The following is a 27,387-nucleotide window of genomic DNA, read 5'->3' as shown; positions in this document are numbered from 1 at the left end:
TCTGGGAGGAATTCTGGCAACTGCTGTTGTAACTTTGGGCACTACAAAAATACATTGAATTGAATCTCTCTCCGTGGAGGCCAGCAGGTGACCCCACAGGAGCAGGTGCTTTTTAGCAAAATAAAACGAGCAAGACACTGTAGAACATTCCAGGTCCATCTTAGTGGAGACGAGCAGATGCACCAGAAAAGTCACATGGTGCACCTTTAACCGACATGTGACAAAACGGTGATAGTTTCTAAACGTTTTCTGTAAATATGGAACTGTTTCTCAGGTATTTCCTCCCTGCTGCTGTCAGACTTTATAACAAACACTGTTAGTCATGAACACTCGCAAGATCTGTTCTTTTCTTCTGTATCTGCCTCTGTATCTTCCTGCGTTGCACCAATGACATTTCCCCATGTGGGACAATAAAGGAATATCTTATCTAATCTTATCTTATCTTATCTTAAATGTTCCCCCACGCTGAAAACGCTGTAATACATATGCCAGGTTCCTTGGTGGCGCTGTTGACAATGTGACACTCAAGAGAAAGAGCGGTTAGAGAAAAAGTCTGCAGCACGTACCAAACGCTGTACGGTGCCATTGCTGCTGCTGCTGTCAAAGTGTGTCACGCAACCTTCACAACAGAACAGAATCACGTAACCGCAGCGACGTTTTGAGATCTTTGCACTCCAGGACCTGGTTTCAACAAGTTCAGTTTTGAGACTCCTGAAACGCCCACTCCAAGTCAATAAAACCTGTTTAACACAACACTGCTAGCCCTGAACACGTGCAATACTGACTGACTTAATTACTGTCGTACTCACACGCAATTAATGTCATATTCATGTGCATATAACTGATGTAAATAAGAGTGTTTGTTTTACTTTACCATTATTAATATTAGTATTATTTGTCTTATGCCAGCTATTTTTATTATTATTATTTTATCTTTATTTTTCTTTACTTCCCTCCATTCCCTATTAAGATATGAGAGGTCCTGAGAGGTCATTGTTAAGAGTTTTTGTTTTTGTTCATAAGAGTACTTCTATTAAGAGTCTTTTTTTTTCTGTCCGTCCTTTCCCCCTGTATCTACTGCGTTGCAACACCAAAATTTCCCCATGTGTGGACAATAAAGGCATATCTTATCTTATCTCTTAACACAAAACATCGTTGCAGATTTGCCCGAGTTTAGCTTCGTGTGGACAGGGCTTTATACACCTACAAGTTGACCAAATGTGCACACTTGACTAAGTGCTCATGACAAGACTCTTGCAGACTGTCAACCTCCTTTGTTCTATTTTTGTGCAAGTCCTTTTTCAAACAGACACATCTGCAACAGCCTGCACCTCTAATCCCATTCCAAGTGCATGATGGAGGCTCCAGTTCCAGACGGCTTCATGTAAATTCAGCTGATCAGGTTATTGTGCCCGTGAACATTTCTCTGATTTCCTGCCATAACCTGGTTTACCTGTAAAGCTCTGCCTGCTGCGCTCAGACGAACCAGTCTGCTCGCCACGACTCGGCGAGCACCACAATAGCTCTTTCATTGGATTTAGCAGAGTAATAGATAACTTGCCCTAACTTTGAAAAAAAATATTACACTTGAATTTACTGTAAAGAAATACAAACTAACGATACATAATGTAATATAAAAGACGATCACTTCTGCGGTTCATTTTACAGAAGATGCATACATGCTTTTGCGCATTTAAGGGCTGTTGGTCGTTGCCGATTTCTTGACCTGGTCTTGAACTGCCACAAAAAACTTAATTTCTGTCAGCATAAAGAAACAAAAGTCAAATTATTTTTCCCTATCCATGGGTTTCAGACACGTGACTTATTTCTGCCATTTTGAAGACGTCACACAAGCTGCTGCCTCTGTTTATGATGAAAAACAGCACGTCAAACTGAAAATGAAAAGGGTTGATACTTGAAGAAGAGGACACGCCCTCTGCACCGGACACGCCCTCAAAGCTTTCAATAGCTCAGACTTTGTGTCTCACCATAAAATATAACACCCAGACAGTTGGAGATGAGGCTCCTTAAAACTGTCTACAAGTAGGCTAACGTTTATTAGCATAGCCACGCAATAACATGTAAACTAGCATTAGCCAACTGCTAACGACCTGAAACAAACAGCTCAGCCTCAGTCTGGAGTGACCTCTGTAAGTCCACTGGTCCCTCCTGACCTCAGTCCTACATTTCTGGACAAACGGGGTCTTTGGGGATGTGACAGAAGAGGAATACTTTGTTTTGACACGTTTTGCCCACAGCAAGCGGCTTACGTCCTAAAGATCAGTGGTTCTCAACCTGGGGGTCGGGAAATTATTTCAGAAGCTCTTGAGATGATATAGGGAACATTGAAATTGTATGCAAGTCTTAAACAAGGCTCGAAACCCTTCAAATGCAGTAGTAAATGTAGAATCATATTTGTTGGGTTGCCAAATTATTGTGTCCAAGCCTATGTCCAGAAGATAAAACCAAACATTAGATTTTATCTTTATCATTTTGCAGGGAGCCTCTTTTGTGTGTTTAGGAGTCGCAACTGAAGACGGCAGAAACAACGACATGAGTAGTTTCAGACAGTGGTGTCATTATTCAACCCTAAAAGATGTTATTTGGTCAGTTGAAACGGCTTGAATCCATAGCCATTTTAAAAATGTGGTTATTAGCACTTATGACGCTGATCGATACATTAATAAACTAAACTTCACACTCTACATGGTATTTTCTGGACTATAAGTCGCACCAGTCAAAAAATGCATAATAGAGAAGAAAAAAACATATAAGTCACACTGGAGTATGAAATGCGGTTGCAAGTGTGAAAATAACAAATAATATCACATAGTATAAATAGAAGTATAAGTTGCACCCCAGCCAAAACTATGAAAAATACTTACTTATAGTCCGGAAAATAGGGTAACTCTGCTCTGGTGTTTCTCGTGTGTGGTCGAGCGGTTGTCAGTCGCCATAGTTTCATAGTTTGTGATGTTTGAAGGCTAAAGCTGACTCGACAAACTTGAAGTATGGACCTGCTCTGGCTGTGTTTGGTTTACAGAAGGGTGCAGTGACAATTAGCGGACTTACATTTGCTCCACCTCCATCTGGTCTCCACGGTAACAAGATCTGAGCATCATCTGCCTCTCGGGGTCCCATAGGTGCTCCTTCAGGAAGTTCCCGGCCTGCACCGCTCTCTCCAGCAGGGCCTTGTCCCCCAGAACCAATCCCACCCGTGCGTAGGCCGACAGCATTAGACCTGGGGAACCAAAGGCCGGATCAGGTTTATAAATGATCTGAAAACTTTAAACACATTTTATTTTCAGGAGCATTGTATCCATAAGAGCATTTAATGGTCCTGTTTACGTGTGTCATAAAATGTGAGAGTGACCGACTGAAACACTTGTGGCTCTAATGTTGTTTGACACAAAATAACTGGGCACAAATCCACTCACCGCCTCTTTCTGGTCAGATTGTATTCACACAAATGTCGCATTAAAGTCTAACTTAACAGAACTTCAGACAGAGCAGTGCCTCCAGTTATATTCACACCCACAGCTAATGTTGATAACAAATACAAACAATTGTTATTCATTAAAAGACTGAAACAAAGAGAAGAAAAGAAAAACATTTGTGGGAAAAATACATTGTTTAAAAGTTAGAGCCTTTTAACAGATATATTTGATTTGGATCTAATACATTTTGTGTTCCGCACACACCCAATAGGTCAGTGGTCACTAACGTGCAGAGGAAAGATACCACTACAATGGTAAACCAGACAACACTTTAAGACAACAACTGGTTCACCCTGAGGAAGATGCCGACACAAAACCAGAGCACTGTAGTTTATTCTGTCCAATGCAAGAAAGTTGTAAAGAGCCATAGTGAGACTAAACAGCCACAACACAGAAGACACTGGAGTTCAGGACCACAGAGCGCCGTGCATCTTCATCTTAAAACCACCAACCACTCTTTTGAATACAACGAAGTGAAGATTCTGAGCAGGAGAAGAGATGGTTTGAAAGAGGAGTTAAAGAGGCACTCTTTGTTCAAAAGAGAATCCCCATTTCTACAGGAATGGAGGTTTAAGGTACAGTTTGAAGCCATGGGGAGAAGCCCTGGTCATTCAGATGATAATCAGGCACTTATCACTGATGACGGAGCTGTAGCAGCTAACGATATGATGTCTATGGTCCATTACAGGGACTGTTAGGGTAACAAAGAAGATTAGTTTCAGGGGAAACTTTTTTTAAATGTGCAAACAAATAGATAAACAGACTGGGTTATTATCAGGAGGCTCCTCCTTGAGGGCAGGGTTCACCCAGCTCAGAGTAGGATAAATATCAGCGTTTTCAGACTAGATCCGCAGATTGAGAATTACTCTTGGATGAGAGTGGAAACAGTGTCCAGATGGTACAACTGAAGCTTTCTACAACATGACAATGATCAGAAACAGTGGATTTGAACATTTTGGGGGTACATAAATGTAATGGGCGTGACATAGTTGTACAATCCTACTGCTTTTAAAGACTGAATAATGTCAGGTGTTGTCGTTCCCCATCCTCGGTCATGTTCCCTTCTCCCGTGGCCCCTCTGATCTTCTTTCAAGTCCTGAATCAAAGGAGAGCATGGTGGCTCTTCAAAGTGGCACAGCAGAGAACAGGTGATTAACACAGGGCCTCTTCATTACAGGGATGGAGGGATGGAGAGGTAATTGGGAACTCCTCAATTTGGCACAGCCTCCTATTACTTTGTGTAGTAGCCATCACGACAAGCCCCGAGAGAAGATCTTATTGTCATTAGCCACATCTCAGGTAATGACATGGACAAACAAGGTAGTAAAAATAGGCCTCAAAGTAATGAGTTAAGTTTCACTACACTTATAAAATGGGATAGAAAAAGTAAAGCAGCAGCATCAGTATTTATTTGCGGGACTTGTTTGCCCCAGAAACACATCTTAAAAACCACTGCAACTGAATTTTAAGCCACAGTCAGACTTAATTCCCAGTAAATTGCCATGTGCAGATCACCAGAACTCTCAGCTTTGACCCACGTTCACACAAGCTTCAGTTCCAGAACAATGTCAGGTTTTCTCTGTTCACACTAAAGTTGAGCTTTGTTCAACTTTTCTGCGTCGGACGCTTTGGACACTCAAACGCGCCAGACGCTCAAAACGCAGGATTCGCGACGTGAGGAGACCTGAGGAGATGTGAGGAGACCTGAGGAGACCTGGGGAGAAGTGAGGAGACATGAGGAGACATGAGGAGACCTGGGGAGAAGTGAGGAGAAGTGAGGAGACATGAGGAGACCTGAGGAGACGTGAGGAGACCTGAGGAGATGTGAGGAGATCTGGGGAGAAGTGAGGAGAAGTGAGGAGACGTGAGGAGACGTGAGGAGACCTGAGGAGACCTGAGGAGACCTGAGGAGACCTGAGGAGACGTGAGGAGACGTGAGGAGACGTGAGGAGACCTGAGGAGACGTGAGGAGACGTGAGGAGACGTGAGGAGACCTGAGGAGACCTGAGGAGACCTGAGGAGACGTGAGGAGACATGAGGAGACGTGAGGAGACCTGAGGAGACGTGAGGAGACGTGAGGAGACGTGAGGAGACGTGAGGAGACCTGAGGAGACGTGAGGAGACGTGAGGAGACGTGAGGAGACCTGAGGAGACGTGAGGAGACGTGAGGAGACGTGAGGAGACCTGAGGAGACGTGAGGAGACGTGAGGAGACGTGAGGAGACCTGAGGAGACCTGAGGAGACCTGAGGAGACGTGAGGAGACCTGAGGAGACGTGAGGAGACCTGAGGAGACGTGAGGAGACCTGAGGAGACCTGAGGAGACCTGAGGAGACGTGAGGAGACGTGAGGAGACGTGAGGAGACCTGAGGAGACCTGAGGAGACCTGAGGAGACGTGAGGAGACCTGAGGAGACGTGAGGAGACCTGAGGAGACGTGAGGAGACCTGAGGAGACCTGAGGAGACGTGAGGAGACCTGAGGAGACCTGAGGAGACGTGAGGAGACCTGAGGAGACCTGAGAAGATGAACTGTTGCATTGACTTTGAGAATGAGCCTTAAAGGTGCATCATGTACATTTTCTGGGGTCTATCGTCTGCTTTATCTGGAACATTCAGTATTTTTTGCCAAAAATATACTTGGCTTGGTGGTGTCAGCAACTTGTCTCCATGGAGGTGGACATGTTGTATGGCTTTGTGGAACATCTCCATGGAGAAAAGAAGCTACATAGTGTACCTTTGAACCATGTGATCTGGGGTATTTTGTAAGCACTTCTTGTATGTAGCAGAAAACGTATTGATGAAATTCACATAAAAAAAAGACCTTGAGATGTCAAATGAAAGCAGGAGCCAATGAGAGCCAAGAGTAAGATCCTCTTTTGAATTTGGAGCAGGGCACTACGCTCTTTAAACTCATGAGGAAAACAGCTCGAGTCTGAGGAGTGGAGCTTAGTGAAAAGGGCAACTGCACAGCACATGATGAGGTGCATTAAGGATTCAGAACGTAGGAGTAAGAGCCCCGGGAGATCAGAACTGAGTGATACTGGCCCAGGAATGTAACCACAAAAAGGCTTTAAAGTCTATTTTATGCTAAAAAAAAACAAACGTGCAGGGTCACAGCGGCAACCCAACAATTGTAATGACATTATAGTGTCGGGAGTTAAAAGCAAAGACCTGGAATGTTCCACAGCTCCATTAGACCATATCGCATTTATCCAATGGCATGAAAAATCATCACAAACTATTATTTCCATTTACCGCAGGGACTGTCCCATCAAACAAAGTCACAATTAGATAAACACTTTAATGTTCTAAAAGGTTTTCCCTCGTCAAAAACAAACCTGGACTTGTACTCCGGTTGATTAACACTAGTTTCTTTCATCCTGTTAACAAGGTCCTCTTCCCCTTGAGCCTCAGAAAACACTCAGAATTCAGATTTGTGTCATCAAACATAGAGCTCTAAACCTTGAGACGCCAAAGCAAAGGTACAAGAGCATGTTTAACAATAAAAATATGAACAGTGCGGAATGGAATGCCCACAAAAACAGCATAATCCCAATGCATTACCGTTCCAGGAGGCCAGCATCTTTGTGTCCAGGTGTGGGCGTGGCCTGCTCGTCCTCACGTCGGCCATTTTGGCTCGAGCCGAGGCTAGTAGCTCATTGAGTCTTTTGACGCTGATGCCGAAGTGAGCCGCCGTTAGCTCGAGCGAATAGCGCACGATCAGTACGTTCTGTCCTTGCAGCTCCCCGTGGGGGTCCTGTAGAAACACACTGAGACGTGAGGACGACAGCTGTCAGGTTAGCCTTTTAATGAGCCTTTTAATGAGCGCTTCACACAACTTCAAGCATTGAAACAACTTATTTAACACGTCACCTGATTATAGGCTTAAGGCTCATTGGGGTTTTCATTGGATAAAGTGCAATGCATTTGATCAATTTATATTTGTGGATATTTGTAAAATATGGGCATCAGGTTCAAAAAGGACATATTATATAGTGCAATCTCAGGAGGAAAGAGTGGAGTAGCATGTAACATGTAAAAAAAATGCTACACTACTGAGTAATTACTGGCCCATCTCTAATCTGACATTAAGTCCTTGAAAAGGTCTTTTTACAACAACTCACAGATCAACTCTTAATAAACAACTCATTTGATGTTTTTCAGTCAGGTTTTAGTTTAAATGACATCCGCCTGAACACTGACACGAGCAAAGCCTCAGTCTTAATTCTGTTAGATCTGACGCTGCTTTTGACACTGTCGATCATGGGATCCTCTTACAGAGACTAGAGGACTGGGTGGGCATCACTGGCACTGCCCTAAACTGGTTAAGGTCCTATCTGGAAGACAGGAAGTACTTTGTTGATAACTGTGTTTCAGACCAAATGCCCAGAGTCAGGACTAAACATGGACCGGCCTCCTGCTGGTGCCCAGAGTCAGGACTAAACATGGACCGGCCTCCTGCTGGTGCCAGAGTCAGGACTAAACATGGACCGGCCTCCTGCTGGTGCCCAGAGTCAGGACTAAACATGGACCGGCCTCCTGCTGGTGCCAGAGTCAGGACTAAACATGGACCGGCCTCCTGCTGGTGCCCAGAGTCAGGACTAAACATGGACCGGCCTCCTGCTGGTGCCAGAGTCAGGACTAAACATGGACCGGCCTCCTGCTGGTGCCAGAGTCAGGACTAAACATGGACCGGCCTCCTGTTGGTGCCAGAGTCAGGACTAAACATGGACCGGCCTCCTGCTGGTGCCAGAGTCAGGACTAAACATGGACCGGCCTCCTGCTGGTGCCAGAGTCAGGACTAAACATGGACCGGCCTCCTGCTGGTGCCAGAGTCAGGACTAAACATGGACCGGCCTCCTGCTGGTGCCAGAGTCAGGACTAAACATGGACCGGCCTCCTGCTGGTGCCAGAGTCAGGACTAAACATGGACCGGCCTCCTGCTGGTGCCAGAGTCAGGACTAAACATGGACCGGCCTCCTGCTGGTGCCAGAGTCAGGACTAAACATGGAGCGGCCTCCTGCTGGTGCCAGAGTCAGGACTAAACATGGAGCGGCCTCGTGCTGGAGCCAGAGTCAGGACTAAACATGGAGCGGCCTCCTGCTGGTGCCAGAGTCAGGACTAAACATGGAGCGGCCTCCTGCTGGTGCCAGAGTCAGGACTAAACATGGACCGGCCTCCTGCTGGTGCCAGAGTCAGGACTAAACATGGACCGGCCTCCTGCTGGTGCCAGAGTCAGGACTGAACATGGACCGGCCTCCTGCCGGTGCCTCCTGCTGGTGCCAGAGTCAGGACTAAACATGGACCGGCCTCCTGCTGGTGCCAGAGTCAGGACTAAACATGGACCGGCCTCCTGCTGGTGCCAGAGTCAGGACTAAACATGGACCGGCCTCCTGCTGGTGCCAGAGTCAGGACTAAACATGGACCGGCCTCCTGCTGGTGCCAGAGTCAGGACTAAACATGGACCGGCCTCCTGCTGGTGCCAGAGTCAGGACTAAACATGGAGCGGCCTCCTGCTGGTGCCAGAGTCAGGACTAAACATGGAGCGGCCTCGTGCTGGTGCCAGAGTCAGGACTAAACATGGAGCGGCCTCCTGCTGGTGCCAGAGTCAGGACTAAACATGGACCGGCCTCCTGCTGGTGCCAGAGTCAGGACTAAACATGGACCGGCCTCCTGCTGGTGCCAGAGTCAGGACTAAACATGGAGCGGCCTCGTGCTGGTGCCAGAGTCAGGACTAAACATGGAGCGGCCTCCTGCTGGTGCCAGAGTCAGGACTAAACATGGACCGGCCTCCTGCTGGTGCCAGAGTCAGGACTAAACATGGACCGGCCTCCTGCTGGTGCCAGAGTCAGGACTTAACATGGACCGGCCTCCTGCCGGTGCCTCCTGCTGGTGCCAGAGTCAGGACTAAACATGGACCGGCCTCCTGCTGGTGCCAGAGTCAGGACTTAACATGGACCGGCCTCCTGCTGGTGCCAGAGTCAGGACTAAACATGGACCGGCCTCCTGCTGGTGCCAGAGTCAGGACTAAACATGGACCGGCCTCCTGCTGGTGCCAGAGTCAGGACTAAACATGGACCGGCCTCCTGCTGGTGCCAGAGTCAGGACTAAACATGGACCGGCCTCCTGCTGGTGCCAGAGTCAGGACTAAACATGGAGCGGCCTCCTGCTGGTGCCAGAGTCAGGACTAAACATGGAGCGGCCTCGTGCTGGTGCCAGAGTCAGGACTAAACATGGAGCGGCCTCCTGCTGGTGCCAGAGTCAGGACTAAACATGGACCGGCCTCCTGCTGGTGCCAGAGTCAGGACTAAACATGGACCGGCCTCCTGCTGGTGCCAGAGTCAGGACTGAACATGGACCGGCCTCCTGCAGGTGCCAGAGTCAGGACTGAACATGGACCGGCCTCCTGCCGGTGCCTCCTGCTGGTGCCAGAGTCAGGACTAAACATGGACCGGCCTCCTGCTGGTGCCAGAGTCAGGACTAAACATGGACCGGCCTCCTGCTGGTGCCAGAGTCAGGACTAAACATGGACCGGCCTCCTGCTGGTGCCAGAGTCAGGACTAAACATGGACCGGCCTCCTGCTGGTGCCAGAGTCAGGACTAAACATGGACTGGCCTCCTGCTGGTGCCAGAGTCAGGACTAAACATGGACCGGCCTCCTGCTGGTGCCAGAGTCAGGACTAAACATGGACCGGCCTCCTGCTGGTGCCAGAGTCAGGACTAAACATGGACCGGCCTCCTGCTGGTGCCAGAGTCAGGACTAAACATGGAGCGGCCTCCTGCTGGTGCCAGAGTCAGGACTAAACATGGAGCGGCCTCCTGCTGGTGCCAGAGTCAGGACTAAACATGGAGCGGCCTCGTGCTGGTGCCAGAGTCAGGACTAAACATGGAGCGGCCTCCTGCTGGTGCCAGAGTCAGGACTAAACATGGACCGGCCTCCTGCAGGTGCCAGAGTCAGGACTGAACATGGACCGGCCTCCTGCAGGTGCCAGAGTCAGGACTGAACATGGACCGGCCTCCTGCTGGTGCCTCCTGCTGGTGCCAGAGTCAGGACTAAACATGGACCGGCCTCCTGCTGGTGCCAGAGTCAGGACTAAACATGGACCGGCCTCCTGCTGGTGCCAGAGTCAGGACTAAACATGGAGCGGCCTCCTGCTGGTGCCAGAGTCAGGACTAAACATGGAGCGGCCTCGTGCTGGTGCCAGAGTCAGGACTAAACATGGAGCGGCCTCCTGCTGGTGCCAGAGTCAGGACTAAACATGGACCGGCCTCCTGCTGGTGCCAGAGTCAGGACTAAACATGGACCGGCCTCCTGCTGGTGCCAGAGTCAGGACTGAACATGGACCGGCCTCCTGCAGGTGCCAGAGTCAGGACTGAACATGGACCGGCCTCCTGCCGGTGCCTCCTGCTGGTGCCAGAGTCAGGACTAAACATGGACCGGCCTCCTGCTGGTGCCAGAGTCAGGACTAAACATGGACCGGCCTCCTGCTGGTGCCAGAGTCAGGACTAAACATGGACCGGCCTCCTGCTGGTGCCAGAGTCAGGACTAAACATGGACCGGCCTCCTGCTGGTGCCAGAGTCAGGACTAAACATGGACCGGCCTCCTGCTGGTGCCAGAGTCAGGACTAAACATGGACCGGCCTCCTGCTGGTGCCAGAGTCAGGACTAAACATGGACCGGCCTCCTGCTGGTGCCAGAGTCAGGACTAAACATGGACCGGCCTCCTGCTGGTGCCAGAGTCAGGACTAAACATGGAGCGGCCTCCTGCTGGTGCCAGAGTCAGGACTAAACATGGAGCGGCCTCCTGCTGGTGCCAGAGTCAGGACTAAACATGGAGCGGCCTCGTGCTGGTGCCAGAGTCAGGACTAAACATGGAGCGGCCTCCTGCTGGTGCCAGAGTCAGGACTAAACATGGACCGGCCTCCTGCAGGTGCCAGAGTCAGGACTGAACATGGACCGGCCTCCTGCAGGTGCCAGAGTCAGGACTGAACATGGACCGGCCTCCTGCTGGTGCCTCCTGCTGGTGCCAGAGTCAGGACTAAACATGGACCGGCCTCCTGCTGGTGCCAGAGTCAGGACTAAACATAGACTGGCCTCCTGCTGGTGCCAGAGTCAGGACTAAACAGGGGCCGGCCTACTGCTGGTGCCAGAGTCAGGACTAAACATGGACCGGCCTCCTGCTGGTGCCAGAGTCAGGACTAAACATGGACCGGCCTACTGCTGGTGCCAGAGTCAGGACTAAACATGAACCGGCCTCCTGCTGGTGCCAGAGTCAGGACTGAACATGGACCGGCCTCCTGCTGGTGCCAGAGTCAGGACTGAACATGGACCGGCCTCCTGCTGGTGCCAGAGTCAGGACTAAACATGGACCGGCCTCCTGCTGGTGCCAGAGTCAGGACTAAACATGGACCGGCCTCCTGCTGGTGCCAGAGTCAGGACTAAACATGGACCGGCCTCCTGCTGGTGCCAGAGTCAGGACTGAACATGGACCGGCCTCCTGCTGGTGCCAGAGTCAGGACTGAACATGGACCGGCCTCCTGCCACAATGCTTTTATTTAACTCGTGCTATCTTTGTGTCTGGATCTTATCTTATGACCTACAAGCGACTGTAGTAGAACACCTCCCCCTCCACAACATGAAAACGTTTTATGTTTAAAACATTAAGAGTCAAATAAAACCTTTTTAGCCTGCCCACTATCTTTGAGGGTAACACGAGGGTTAAGAAAGAAGAGCAGCAAAGAGAGGCAGAGGGAGATCAGCATTAATGTGACCAGAACACCACACTCCATGATGACTTTTTCCATCTCTGAAAATAAAACGTTTGATTTTCAAAAGCTTAACCGAGCGTATATGTAAAACAGGGACAACCTACTGTACATAGGGCTACCCCAAATAAATTGTCCGTTTGCTGTAACCCGAGTCAACATTTTTCATCTGGGTCGGACGGTAGGCAAATTCTTATTTTTTTTACTTTGAACGCAAAAAAAAAAAGATCAAAATTTTGTCATTTTTTGAGTCGGAGTGACCACCAGGGGTCAGGCTTCAACAGTCTATGACGAAAAACGTCTCTGCGCGCATTATGTTTTGATATAGACGCATGTCGACGACTGAAAATGAAGACGTACATGTGTTGCGCAGTGCGTTCTCAGTCCTTTGGGATGACAGATAGGTTCAACAGCGTGATAAAAATATTCAAGACGGTGATTCAGGAAAGACCGGTCAGTGAGTTGGCGAAATAATTGGAAAATAAAAGATTTTTCAACAAAATGCTGATTTTTTTTTTTCAGTCGGCCAGTTTAATAACGGGTCGGTCGGGTTACGGCAAACGGACCTAGCCTAGAGTAAATCTTTTTACTGACTTTGTTTTGTATTGTGCAATGTTATTACCTTGTTTTTTATCCGTCTAATTTTTAGGCAGACTTGAACAGCTTTTCAGGGACTGTAAATGAAGAATAACCACTAGGCTACCGATAATTTGGGGATATTTACAGAAATGTTCCGCAATATGCACAAATTACACAATGATTACATGAATAAACTCTTTACATCCCGCTTCAGGTACACTCCTGCCAAGAGCAAAGGCTTCATGTTAAGTTGAAACTAGAACCAATGAAAAACCTATAATTAACTGGCAGGCTACGCGACACGTGTAAATGAGTGCCACTCTTCTTTTTATGTGACAATACATTTATGTTTCACTTTTTCTAGCATTTGGGGCGGCACATGATCGCAGCATTCATCCACAAATGTTGGAGGTTCAATCCCAGCTTGTATCTGTGCATTCTGTTTTTGTGTCCTTGCGATATTGTCCAGATGGAACCTTTTCTACCATGGGCCACTCCTGGAAGAATGAAATAGCGATTAGATTTGCTATTTCGGCTGTAAAATCTAGATTCAAATCACAGTGGACAGCTTAAACCCACCCGGGCAGGGAGCGTTGACCTTTGAGAGGAAAGAACCTGAACCGCTAAACTAATACTAAGAAGCACAAGAAACTAAACTACAGCGTTAGTAGCTTTTACAGAGTTAGACCCCAGAGCAACAGAATACTTTCTCGTTTATGTGAGAAATGACATTGCGTAAATGAACTGCACCCTTTGCCATTCGGTGGCCCTGAATGAATACTGTAAGAAATGATAAAACGCCCGCCCTGTTAAGAAAAGTTCATATTATAGTCCATGAATCACGTTCTAAACTACTTCCCAGGTGAACTGTACAGAACGAAGTATCCCACCTGTTCTGGGGCCACGTTCCCCTGCTCTTTGACCCCGTACTGGTGCATGAAGATGTCCGCTAGTGACGCGGATCCGGCAGCGCCCTCCACCCCCTGGGACAGCAGCTCGCGCACCTCGGAGGCGGTCCAGACGCAGAAGGCCCCCTCGCGCTTCTCCGCTCCCCCCGACACTGGGACAGAGTCGGCGTCCTCGGCGCTGTAGAAGCCTCCGGACTGGGAACGTCACAGTGGTTTAGTCGGTGCGAGGAGAAGAGTCTTATTTCAAAAAGGTCCCTGTGCATTATTCAGGTGTAAAACGTACTTTAGGACACGTTAGTATTGGTGTTTGACATTATAGAGCTTCAAATAACGTATGATGTACAAATGAAGACGTTTCAGCACTAAAACAATAGCCTTGATTTGACGCTGCTCTTTAATGAGCCTCATGGTGGAGGAAAATTATTATGAGTCTTGATAAGATGAAAGCTTAAATATGCATATTATTAAAACAACAAAGCCCTGTATTCCCCAGGACCTGCACCGTGGCTGGATATGCTGCCATGTGTTATGCTGTAAAACTATATATTTATGCACAACTATTGGGGATGTGGAACTGTAAATGTGGCTGAACCAGGAGCATATTCTATCATTTGAGGAGATTCAAGAAAACAGTCCAGTCCTACGCTCAACAGCATGAATGGGATGGATGCACCGGGTAAAACCGGGATTGTATCTGTCAAAATCTAAGGGATCCACCACCTGCTTGTCTCCATGGAAATGTTATTGATTTCCCTGGAATGTTCCACAGTATGGCATTCAATTTGGAAGATGCCAAAATAGGCGTCTCCCTTGGTGGAAACCTTTCAAATACACAAAAACGCTTACAATGAAATGTTGTGTGTGCTATAGCAGGGGTTTCCACATTTTTCAGACAAGCGACCCCTAAAACAACCGCACAATCCATCCGGGACCCCCACTGCAATTTGAAACTGTCATCTGTGTCGTCATCATTCTAAAAATAGGTTAAATTGTGTTTATGTGGCTTATTTGACCTACTGTCTCTTAAGTATACAATTTTCAATGAAATTACATTAAATACAATGTCATAAATTTAAAATGTACATCTTCCAGGGAGTCCCGACCCCCCTTTGGGAACCACTGAGCTACAGCTGCATCATTTGCATCTGTATGTAATAAACTAAACACACATTTACATATTATGTTCTTATTTGGCCTAATGGATTTATCTCTCAATGGTTTTTACACACTTTAAATCACACTTTAAATCCTTGGCTATATTAATTCATAATCATCATCCTAATTGCATAATACATCTAATCTTGGATAGTATATAATGACTACAACAAGTGTGAGCCATCGATCAGAGGAGAAAAGTGGTCGAGCGGGGTGAGTAACACATGCAGGGGCTAAGGAGCCACTCTATCATGGACAAGCACATGCGGGGCCCCGGGGATCACACACTTAACGCTCCAGTACCTGATTTTTTTCTTCTGTACGAGTAAAGGTACTTTTTACCATAAAAATATCTTTCCAATGTGGTTTAAAAATACAATGATGAGTGACATAGTGGCAGGCCAAAGGGTTCTGAGGGTGAGGAACAACAGTTTGAACACAAGCTTCAGGTGTTTAAACTGTTCTCCCGGCCAAGTACTAACCATGAGACGAGACTGGACATTCATGTATTTAAATATTAATTTTACTTAAGTGCCTATGACAGGTTGGACGACTCATTGAATTTATTTGTAGTTAAGATAAATATATTTAAAATTTTGCTAAACAGGTGTAGGTTTAGGTGTATAAATGTACTTCCTGTTTGTAATTGATTATATCACACTAGGAAATTAGCTTGACAAATAAAAATATATGAAAGCACCTTTATTTAGTTGAATTATTGTTTAGGGGTCAAAAAAATGGTTTCTTATGTGTAAATCAGTCAAAAACTTGGGATGAATGAGTGTCCCTACTGTCATGTCACTTCCTGTCATTTTCTACTGAATGTTCAACTTTTTCTCCACAAATAGCCACTTGATTGGTGTAAAACTATGATTTATATTTACAACAGGAATAAATACACCAAATATAGTCAATCTGTCATCCGCCCTTTAAGCTGTTTGTTTTGTGCTTCTCTGATTGGTCATTCCACCTGACAGTCCCGCCCATCAGAACTTGCGCAGGTCGTGGCCGCTCCAGACACTTTTGCTTGTGACTTGTGTGTGTGTTGTAAGTTGTGGGCTGGTTCAGAAATGCAAATGAGGGCAGGGGTCAGTCGGCCTCCAAAGTTCAGAAAGAACACACTGAATGGGTGAATATTACTGCCATAACTGATGAAATGAGTGACAGTTGTTTTTTGCTTTTTTTCATAGTTTTGGACCGGGGTGCGGCATTTACTCCAGAGCGACTTATATGTGATATTATTTTCACACTGGCAACCACAAGAGGGCGCTCTAGGCTCTCAGTGACGCAGAAGAAGAATCTGCACTTCCTCTACCTCCGGAGTTTGTGGAGTTGTTTCGAAGTGACACAGAGGAAGAAGAATTCAATGGATTTAGTGATTTGGGGTAAAACTGATGCTTTGCTAAACTTGTTACATGTTCTTTATGCTATAGTTATCTAAATAACTGTTCATATGTTACGTTAACATACCAGACACTTACCACAGTTCTGTCTGTGCCTCATGTAGCTGAAGGTGTTAGCGTTAGCATACGTCATGTAGCTGAAGGTGTTAGCGTTAGCATACGTCATGTAGCTGAAGGTGTTAGCGTTAGCATACGTCATGTAGCTGAAGGTGTTAGCGTTAGCATACGTCATGTAGCTGAAGGTGTTAGCGTTAGCATACGTCATGTAGCTGAAGGTGTTAGCGTTAGCATACGTCATGTAGCTGAAGGTGTTAGCGTTAGCATACGTACACCTATTCACCATGTTCTCTCATCTGTTATTATTTTAAATTGCATTTCAAGATTAAATGTCTGTTCTTGGTCTTGGATTTTATCAATTAAATTTCCCAAAAAAATGCGACTTAGGCTCCAGTGCCAAAAAATGCTGTCTGTTACCTTATCGCTCAGGTCCCTGGAGACGTACTGGAGGATGTCCTGGGCCACATCTGCGAAGAAGGGCTCTCCTGAAACCTGGGGGAGAGCACACACATGCACACACGCACACACACACACGCACACACACACATGCACACACACACACACACACACACACACGCACACGCACACGCACACATGCACACACATGCTCAGTGTCAGGCCTGAGCTTAGAGACTGTACAATATTAAGTACACTTCTCTGTGGGTGCTGAGCTGGCTGCACCGACTCGCTAAGCACCAATGTGTACAGTGTGCACAGCGTGCACAGCGCGTACAGCGCGTACAGCGCGTACAGCGCGCACAGCGTGCACAGCGTGCACAGCGTGTACAGTGTGTACAGCGCGTACAGTGTGTACAGCGCGTACAGCGCGTACAGGCCTAATTAACTCGTGTTACATATGCAACGTCCACTCAGAAAACAGGTCAGCTCAGTCGGCATCCGTGAGGAAACTGAATGTTAAGTCTGAAAAAAGGGAGAGGAGGTTGTTTTGGATGAAGAGTTTAGTGATCATGTAAAGATGTAAACAGGCCAAGACTCAGCGGGACGATTAATGGCACCTGCAGCTTCATACTGGGATCAGTGAACTCCTCTGAGACTTCCGTGTGTACACAGAACAAAGCATTTGAGTTTTCTGGCAGTTCAGACTAAAAAGGAGATCAAAAATAGCAATTTCAGTGATTGCCAAAGGAGCAGTTTAGTACTTGTTTACTCTTCTTTTAATGCGTTTACAAGTGTGTGTAATAAAGTTAAAGACAGTAAGGCTTTTTGCTACATCATATGGATCCATGGTGTCCCAGGACACACATCATGTTAACAACATAGCATCAACTTGTTAACACGATGTTGCTGAAATGAACACAATCAATCTGAGATAAAGATTTAAAATGAAATCATGTGTAATTACATCATAGTTTTAAAATGTGATACAAATGATCATGTCTAATATAAATTGTCAAAATACACTTAATATTTGTTAAGATTAAAAAAATAAGGTTTTTCTAATGATAAATTAATATTTACCTCAGTGAGACTTTTTTCTTTCTTGAATAAATGATACAAATGTGTGTATTAAAGCATTTCCCTGTCCCTCCGGCTCACTACTGTCTCTGAGGGAGAGAGTCTCGTCCTGGTACAAACCTGAGAGGCCGTGATGTAGGCCACAGCCAGCTGGGCCTGGTCGTACAGCATCTTCTCAAAGTGAGGAACGTGCCACGACGAGTCTGTGGAGTAACGATGGAAACCCTGACCACGCAAACCACAAGCAGAAGATTATTACAGCTTCATTATTCCTTCATTATTGCAGCTGTTATTACGCGTGATTCGAATAATAAGTAACATTACTGGAAGTATCACAGAGCACAGATCATTAAACAAACACTTGAGTAACATTTATTTTACTCGTAAACTTCCTCCTAGAAGTGCATTTGTCCACTATTTAAAATACATAACAGAGGCTAAATTGAAAGGTAGCTGTAAAAAAACTTTCCCTGTAATAAAATAAAATTGATTTGCAAAATAACATTTTCAGAACTTTTAACCTTCTTACAGTGCTATTGGTCCTCAAAGTTGAGCCCAAAGTGCTTTTTTTATTGATTCCTTCAGTCTTTAGCTAGAGAACAGTCTCTATCCTTTTCCTTGGATGAGCATAGGAATGGGGCCTGCTCACCAGGATGAGTCAGGCAGAGTGCTTGCAGCATGCTTCCTTGTTTCAGCCCCTCCTCCAGGAAGCACTCTGTACCTGTAACACGCCCCCCTCCCTCCCCCCGCCCCGGCTATTTAGGCAGTTAGGTTCAAACGCCACTTCTTTTGTTCCAATGCTGCTGCCGCTGACATGTGCCGCTGTTTCATGCGCTGTGTAGCGGTGCACGCCTCGGCCTCTGTTTACACCATGGATCTATTATATTATTGGTTTACACCCCCATCATCTCCACTACCTGTGCTATGTGGTCGTGGATGCCCCCCAGCGCCATCATCCTCAGTGTGTGGAGGGCCATCTGCAGAGCCTCGGCCCCCTCAGACGTGGAGCGGTTCTCACACCAGAACGAGAGCAGGAACATCAGGTTTACTGCACACAACAGGACGAGGGAAGGGCACAGTTACGGGCGGGACAACTGAAAATGTTGTCTTTTCTTTCATGCCAGCTACAAACTCAATTAGAAACAGACTTTTAGACGTTTATGTTTGTTATTAGGCTCTCGTTTGAGTTGTGTTTGAGCTCACGTTTCATTATTCATCACTGACTCTCATGTGTTTTTGCTACAAAGATGATGTTTTGGGTCAAAGTGGAAATCCTCAGACAAAATGTACAAACTGCAGCTTCAGTCCCAATATAGAGCCTTTCAAATGTCCAAATTCCAGAAATACAATACAATAAATAAATACAATTTCCAGCCTCAAAGTGGCATTTCAGCTTCAGATGAAGTACTGTATATTTTGAGGTAAAGTAGGTGGGAGTTATATTGAAAGGTTGATAATATTCCACTCATTTTGGAGATATGCAACATTAGAATATCATGCACTGTAGTATATTGTCTTTAACTAAAACTATTAAAAACCTATCAATTTTCTTCCTCTTATCCGGGTCATGGAGGCAGCAGTCTGAGCACGCACTTCCTCCAGCTCCTCCCGAGGCGCTCCTGAGTGTCCATGACGACTGAAGGTCAGATGACAGCAAAGATCATGGCCCTGCGGCCTAAGGTGTCCTGGTGCCCCGTGCACTCATGGACTCCTGGTGCCCCGTGCACTCATGGACTCCTGGTGCCCCGTGCACTCATGGACTCCTGGTGCCCCGTGCACTCATGGACTCCTGGTGCCCCGTGCACTCATGGACTCCTGGTGCCCCGTGCACTCATGGACTCCTGGTGCCCCGTGCACTCATGGACTCCTGGTGCTGGAACATGGGGTTTGTTATGGACAGACTGTGATTAGCAGAGGTCAAATAATGAACACCTCTCAGGGTCTAAGGGATCATCTCAAAATGGGTTGAAGCTGAAAAGACGTAATTTTTTTCGTCTCTCTCTGGACCCCCTCCCCCCCTCATGTTTGGCTTCACATAAAATGTTACGTGTTGATAAAACGATAGTAGCTTGATAGACCTGCTTCACCTCTAGTGAACATCCCTGAACATCCTTTGGTAAGTTTATATTTTTATATTTAGAAGTTATGAACTCTCCAAATAATGTCACCTGTCGCGCAAGTTTGTTTACTTAATCCACATGGTCCACGGGCCCTAGGGGCCCTAGGGGCCCTACGACACATCCCATTCAACCCAAACTGTGAGATGACCACATTGAGACAAGAGGATGAGAGAGTGAGAAACTAATGTTTCTTGTCAAAACCTGTAATTGTCACTTGCCTGAGTTTAGACCTTAGACATGTCAGAATGACAGAAGCAGGACACGCCCTTTTGTCTCAGTGAGAATCTCACGTCTTCTGTGATTGATGCGGGTTTGTTTTGTTTCCTTCTTCCGGTCAGTGCGTAGCACGTTACTAGAGCCAAATCTCTTGATCATTTGCTGCGCCGCGTCTTGCCGCAAAAAAGCTTTTCAAACTTTTCTCACCAGCCGAGTTGGCGACGGCGACGCCCGCTCCGCTCCCCGCGCTGGCCACGGCCCGGCGCTCGCCATGAGCACAGTGCTCGCGGCAGCAGCGGTCGCCGTGAGCCCTCCCCGTGCTCCGCGCCGCACCCGCCGCCTAATGTTGATTTAATGCTCGTTGCTGATAGTTTTTTAGCAATTACTGCCACAACGATGTATTGAAGCTTCAAAGCAACAAAAAGACTAAATGTAGGTTCAAGGTTGTGTTTAAAGTAGGCTCTGATGTCACTCACATGTATCTGAGTTACTTTTATTTTGACAAAACCACTTGGATTTGTCACATTTAGTGATTTTCTGTGTTTACTCTCAGTTGAAATCACATTATGTTTCACTTTTGCCTCCATTGCTGACTCCAGAATGTCCCTGTGTACAGAGGTTAAAGGTCGTCCTCTGCGTGTGGGATGTACCTGGACAGGGGAACTTAGGTGCGTCTCGAAAGCCTCCGTACTCCTCCTCGTAGGACTGTGCCAGCTGCTGGACACAGCGCTGTGCCACGTCAGGGGCCGAAGGGACACTGGCCCCGGGCTCTGCGCTCACAGCTGTGCCCTGCCTCAGAGCTGCAAGGATCCGGTCTCCACTGGACTCCAGCGCAGTGCGGTTACTCTGCCACTAGGGGCGCAACAGGCAACAGGAGGGATTTACAGTATCTCTAGCAGTATTTATGTCAAATTATATGTATTTTACCTCAACTAATAGGATCAAATACATGTTATAACACATTTCTGTTGGATTGACATATGGTTATCAGGAAACTCAACACAAATATTGAGATATTCATTTTGGCATTATTGCACAGCCCTAGAAAAGTCCTGCAAAAACCTTTTCCTTTTTATCTTTCTGAATGCTTCATGTATTAACAACTCCTAAATATTGTGTATTGTCCTATTTTTGTCATTTATTTTTTGACTTTATGTCAATGTTTAAACTTTATATTTGAAAGAAACACACAAACAAAATGACTGCGAGCTTTTCAATTACATAACACAATATACAATGTTATTTTTTGAATTTGTCATTAAAACTCTAAGAAAGACTAAAAGATGCTCAAAGCAGAACAGGCCATAATCAGAGTGTAACATCTAGACTTAAATAGTAGAAAAAGCTTCAGTTGTAGTCATCTGGACTCAGTTAGAAGGAACACGCCTGGACGAATGAGGGATTACACCGACATCTAGACTTAAAGGAAATAGGAACATTATTTATAATGGCCCTCTGCCCAGATTCATTCATTCATCACTGACTCTGATATGAATATAAAACATTTTGGTCATCAAACATTTAGCATCATGCACAAATCACAAATTCACAACAGATTGTTTACCTTTTTTCATCACAAACGTGCCCACTTGACGCCATGTGACCTTTACACTAAAACACTAGCACCCTCTAGTGGTGACAATGAAGATGGCTGAATAAAACATCTCCAACAGTGTAAATAAAGTTGGTTTCAATCGTTTGACACTAATGTTAAACAACAACACACACAGCCTTTAGGTCACTCACTCAATCACACACACACTCACACACACTCTCACACACACACACACTCACACACACACACACACACACACACTCACACACACACACACACACACACTCACACACACACACACACACACACACACTCTCACTCTCTCACACTCACACACTCACACACACTCACACTCTCACACACACTCACACACACACTCACACACACTCACACACACACACACACACTCACACACACACACACACACACACTCTCACTCTCTCACACTCACACACACACACACTCTCACACACACACACACACTCACACTCTCACACACACACACTCACACACACACACTCACACACACACACACACACACTCACAATCACACACACACACACTCTTACACACACTCACTCTCAAACACACACTCAAACACACACTCAAACACACACTCACACACACACTCACTCACACACTCAAACACACACTCACACACACACTCACTCACACACTCACACACACACACTCACACACTCACTCTCTCACACTCACACTCTCACACACACACTCACACTCTCACTCTCTCACACTCACACTCTCACACACACACACACACACACACACAATCTCACACTCTCTCACACACACACACACACTCTCACACACTTCATATTGAAGTAAGTCGGTGTAATCCCTCATTCGTCCAGGCGTGTTCCATAGTAGAAAAAGCTTCAGTTGTAGTCATCTGGACTCAGTTTGAAAAAATAGACGTTTCGACTCTCATCCAAGAGTCATTGTCAATAACAGAATTTAGGTCGAGAACTCCGATATTAATACTGTTCTGTGGTAAGACCCGCCCATTGGGAGGAGCCTTCCTGAAGTAGAAAGAGTTGTTTGTTTCAACGGAAACTCCCCCTTGTATCTACCGAGCCTATTCAGAATCTTAATGGGCTATTAGAATCCTCTTTGTCTTTGTGAGACCCTGGCTCAACCACCCTGAGTACCTGATTAGCATCTACATGTCCTCTACCTTTCCAGGGGTTCAGTAACCCATTATAAATAACAGGAAGATTGAATCTGAGCCCTCCATTTCTGTTTAAAGAAGGTCTTTCTTTTTTAACAAAAATAGCTTCCTTGACTCCTCTTTCAAACCATCTTTTCTCCCTGCTTAACACAAGAGGCTTTATCAGCACAGAAGAAATACTAGTTCAGGGCCACAGAGCGCCGTGCATCTCCATCTTGAAGCCTCTAATCACTCGTTTGAAGACGGTGATGTGAAGGTTTTAAGCAGGGAGAAAAGATGGTTTGAAAGAGGAGTTAAGGAAGCTATTTTTGTTCAAAAAGAAAGACCTTCTCTAAACAGAAATGGAGGGCTTAGGTTTAATCTTCCTGTTATTTATAATGGGATTCTGAACCCCTGGAAAGGTAAAGGACATTCAGATGCTAATCAGGTACTCAGGGTGGTTGAGCCAGGGTCTCACAAAGACAAAGAGGATTCTAATAGCCCATTAAGATTCTGAATAGGCTAGCTCGGTAGATACAAGGGGGAGTTTCTGTTGAAACAAACAACTCTTTCTACTTCAGGAAGGCTCCGCCCAATGGGCGGGTCTTACCACAGAACAGTATTAATATCGGCGTTCTCGATCTAAATTCTTTTATTGACAATGACTCTTGGATGAGAGTCGAAACGTCTATTTTTTCAAACTGAGTCCAGATGAAACAACTGAAGCTTTTTCTACTTCATATTGAAAACACAAAGTGCCGTGAAGAGGGTTCTAAGGTTTGTTCGGATTCTTCTTCAAAGTGAGCACGGTAGTTTTGCAAAGTGTGCAAAAGATTGTGTCAAAGTGGTTCTCTGTGTACTTCTTTACTGAAGCCGAGTATCACCTGTTCCAGAATCCTGCTGAGAACCGTTTTGAGGCCAGGTCGTCTCGCGCCGTCTCTGGGAGGAAAGTAGGTCCCTCCGATGAAGGGTTTGAGCTCCGGGGTCAGCCACACGCTCATGGGCCATCCTCCTCCTCCGCTGGTTGCCTAGTGACACAAACAATGCCACGTCACTCACTCAATCCAGGGCCAGACGTCTCCTTTCCGACGCTCCAAATACCTGCACAAACGTCATGTAGACCTTGTCCACATCCGGCCGCTCCTCTCGGTCCACTTTGATGCACACAAAGCCGTCGCTGAGGATTCGCCCGATTTCCTGGTCTTGGAAGGACTCTCGCTCCATCACGTGGCACCAGTGGCACGTGGAATAACCCACTTTTCCACCGAGAAGGACAAACAAAGAGGGGCTACAGTTATGAGAGGATCAAAAGTAGTAGTAATCAAAACTAACACTTGTATCGAAACTAGATACTCATTTGAAGAATTATCAATACTAAAGAAAAACAGTTAAACCGAACAAAATGTGAGCTTTTCTGAACAGTTTTAGAATGATCTTGAGCTTTATCAGAACTATGAAAAGACAACATGGTAACATAAAGAAAAAATATAGCAACAAATATCAATATTGCAAGAATATAAACACATTCCAACAACAGAAAGTTGTTCGTCCGACAGAAATGTGCCGTTGAGTTTTTTATCTGAACTGTTTTTAAAAATTCAGATTTTAATAAGATTTTCCTTAATTTGGCCCTTAGTTTAGTCAGTTTTAAGTGTGTTTAATTTACTTTTTGACACAGATAAATTAAAATATCACAGTACAAAACATAGGTATTGAATTTTTGTGCAGGTTTAAAACAAACTGCTTTTATTTTGTGTAGAAAAAGAACATTTTACGTGATAATTGTGGCATCATAATGGGTATTGAGTATCGAGCCTTCGCCTTAGTATCCATCGAGTTTTACAGTAATATCACAACAACACCTCAATTAAGAACACAGAAACTTTTAGTCAAGAAGTAGAAGTACAAAGCAGTGGCCCAAGCTACAAAAGTATGAGTAATTGTACTGTCTGGACGAACAACTTGTTACTTACAACAAGTTAAGGACAAACCACTAAATAGAGCACACACAAAAACAATTCAAAACTAAATCATACATGAAGTAGAGGTGCGAGAAACACAACTGCACATATTTGGGACATATAAATATGAAAATTGGACGGAGCCAACTTTAAATGTCTTGCTTCATTTTGTTGACATGTACGTGGAGGTGAGTAAACTAGTTATTAATGAAAATTGTGGTTAAAATTCCAAGTTTTTTTATTTTTATTAAAACTAAAATCTGGTTTAGAATTAGATCTGAACAAATCCTTCCGTTCAATAAGTCAGAAATATATTAAAGGCGCAATGGACGATTTTTCTGCGATTTGAGAACGCAGGTGGAAGTGCACATGCCACTCCCCCGTGTGGACCGATACAACACACACATGCGTTTGTTTATCAGCGCGACAGATCGCATCACATCTCTCGTCTCCCGTAGATTTCCGTCTTCTTCTGAGTCAACTCGAACTGTCTTTCTCCGTCTTCATTTTTCCCCGTACACTGAGGGAACTATATTATGATAGATCAATGCGCCTAGACACGCGGAAATGTAGGACGAGCCGCACGAGGCTGCAGGTGAGCGGTGGGTGAGTTTTATGATTGATAAGTGGCAGGACTAATTGGCAGTCCACGCCACGAGGAAATAAGACTAAAATTTGGGCAAAAAAAATCGTCCATTCAACCTTTAAGTCCAAGATATAAAGTTAGGTGCTACGTTTAAGCTGATCTTTATGTCTTTGTGGGAGAAAACAATCTTTGAAGTTACAATGTCCCACAGAAAAGCATGAATGAAGTGGATTCAATGATAATAAAACATGTTAAAGAGCAGATTGGAAAAGTTTGTAGATTTAGAGGAACCTACATGTTTACCGACTTTGACACTGTGTGATATATTACTCAAGTCTGAAAACTATTCCAAGTAGAGAAGTAAGTTGTTGATTAAAAAGGTTACACCAGCAACTGTCAGAAAATGTAACCCCAAGAAGAGAGTATTCCTCTCCCACCTGATAGAAAGATTGGTTTGTCCTCAGCCTTGGCTTTGTCAAATGCCTCCTGTCCCCATGGAAACCTGGACACAGTTATTTGGACTGTCAGCTGCTGAACTGCTGTGTTGTGCAGAATCAGTAGAAAGTGTGAGAGGGTTAGGTTGAATATAAATGTGAACGTAGATCATGCACTGTAGCCACGTTTCGACTGGTCCTGATCCAGACCGGCCCAATTAGCACTTTGGGACGCTCCTTTTAATAACAGAGTATTATAAAGGCTTTGGGTCCAGAGGCGGAGCTCTGTTACATGAGCAACTGACGTCATCCAAACATAACTCATGTTTTCTTAAGAAACAACATCTAAATCGTACTTGAATAATACTTTTAATCATGAGGCCAATCTGATTGATTCACAAAAAGGCATTCAGTACTTCCAGGTTTGTGTGTCTGTGAGACGTGTGTTCTCTTTCATCCATTCATCTCTCCGGTGTGCAGCTCCCCCTCATCGCTAAAGCGCTCAGAGCGAGACCCCTTTACAAGCTGGTACCACCACGCTGGACCCTCAAACGCTCAGTACAGTTCACTAAACACAGTGGAGGCCATGGGCACTCGGACCGTACCAGTCTGTTCCAAAGTGAACCAGTGGAAACACAGCTTATGTAGCGCCACCTGCTTATGTCTCCATGGTAATTGCATCGTGTGGAATGTTACACAGCGTAGCATTAAATTTATCTATGTTGCATTTATTTAGGTTTTTATTGGAAAAAACACAAGCTTTCTTACAGTGAGGTGATCATCATGGATATTTCGATATGTTTAATGCCACTCAGCAGGTGGCCAACCCTTCACCAGGAAGTGCACCTTTAAGCATGGGTTTGTTACGATGACACAGTGAAGCAGGGGAACCAGAGCACGATCACGTACTCCATGGACCTGCATTTAACATCAAGAATTGTTCTTGATAAAAGGTTTACAGGTGCATTCTACCACGCTCCCCACAATATCAACAGTCTGGTGCCGTGCTGTCAGTGCCGTAGTAACCATGTCATTGAGACGTTGATGTGGTGTTATGTGTTTGACAGAATAAAGCGAGTAGTCTGTGAGACATTGTGGAGCAGCGGCTCACCAGTCGACTGGGTTGTGCGCGTGCTGCAGCAGGTATGGAGAACGCTCTTTGGACAGTCTGTTGGTGTGTCTGTGAGAGGACGCTTCACCTCCTGAGGCCATCCTGAACAACAGTGAGCAAACAACACACACAGAGTGATGAGAGGAACATCTGTGGTCATCAGGAAACAGAGAATCGAGAATAGAGTTTTGTTAATAGAAGGGGGTGCACGGTGGCAAAGGCGGTTAGCGCTCTCTGTCTATGTCAGGTTGGCCACTGTCCAGCCCCAAAGCCTAAGGCCCGAAGTCACTGGGATAGGCTCCAGTCACCCGCAAACCACCTGTTTTGTTTATAAGAGTTCTTCTATTGAGAGTGTTTTGTTTTTTTCAAAACTTCCTATAAGTTATCTGTCCTTTCC

General features: G+C 45.7%; 1 protein-coding gene across 1 annotated transcript in view; it reads right to left on the bottom strand.

Moving 5' to 3' along the window:
• The window catches only part of spata20 (spermatogenesis associated 20), a 119,946-nt gene that overhangs the window by 91,279 nt on the left and 1,280 nt on the right, over window positions 1-27,387 (bottom strand). Inside the window, exons 2-12 of the mRNA XM_072456393.1 lie at window positions 26,991-27,092; window positions 25,883-25,947; window positions 24,000-24,154; window positions 23,783-23,926; window positions 20,826-21,027; window positions 18,757-18,887; window positions 17,960-18,064; window positions 16,781-16,855; window positions 13,731-13,943; window positions 7,060-7,252; window positions 3,073-3,241 (exon numbers count right to left, since the gene is read on the bottom strand). Coding sequence (XP_072312494.1) covers window positions 3,073-3,241; window positions 7,060-7,252; window positions 13,731-13,943; window positions 16,781-16,855; window positions 17,960-18,064; window positions 18,757-18,887; window positions 20,826-21,027; window positions 23,783-23,926; window positions 24,000-24,154; window positions 25,883-25,947; window positions 26,991-27,091 — 1,553 coding nt within the window. The 5' untranslated portion in view covers window position 27,092. The remainder of the gene's footprint in view (window positions 1-3,072; window positions 3,242-7,059; window positions 7,253-13,730; window positions 13,944-16,780; window positions 16,856-17,959; window positions 18,065-18,756; window positions 18,888-20,825; window positions 21,028-23,782; window positions 23,927-23,999; window positions 24,155-25,882; window positions 25,948-26,990; window positions 27,093-27,387) is intronic.

This window comes from Eucyclogobius newberryi, unplaced genomic scaffold (genome assembly GCF_026437365.1).
Source record: "Eucyclogobius newberryi isolate DKJ021-1_F unplaced genomic scaffold, fEucNew1.0.hap1 SCAF_20, whole genome shotgun sequence".
NCBI lineage: Eukaryota > Metazoa > Chordata > Actinopteri > Gobiiformes > Gobiidae > Eucyclogobius > Eucyclogobius newberryi.
This window is presented reverse-complemented; position numbering and strand designations above follow the sequence as displayed.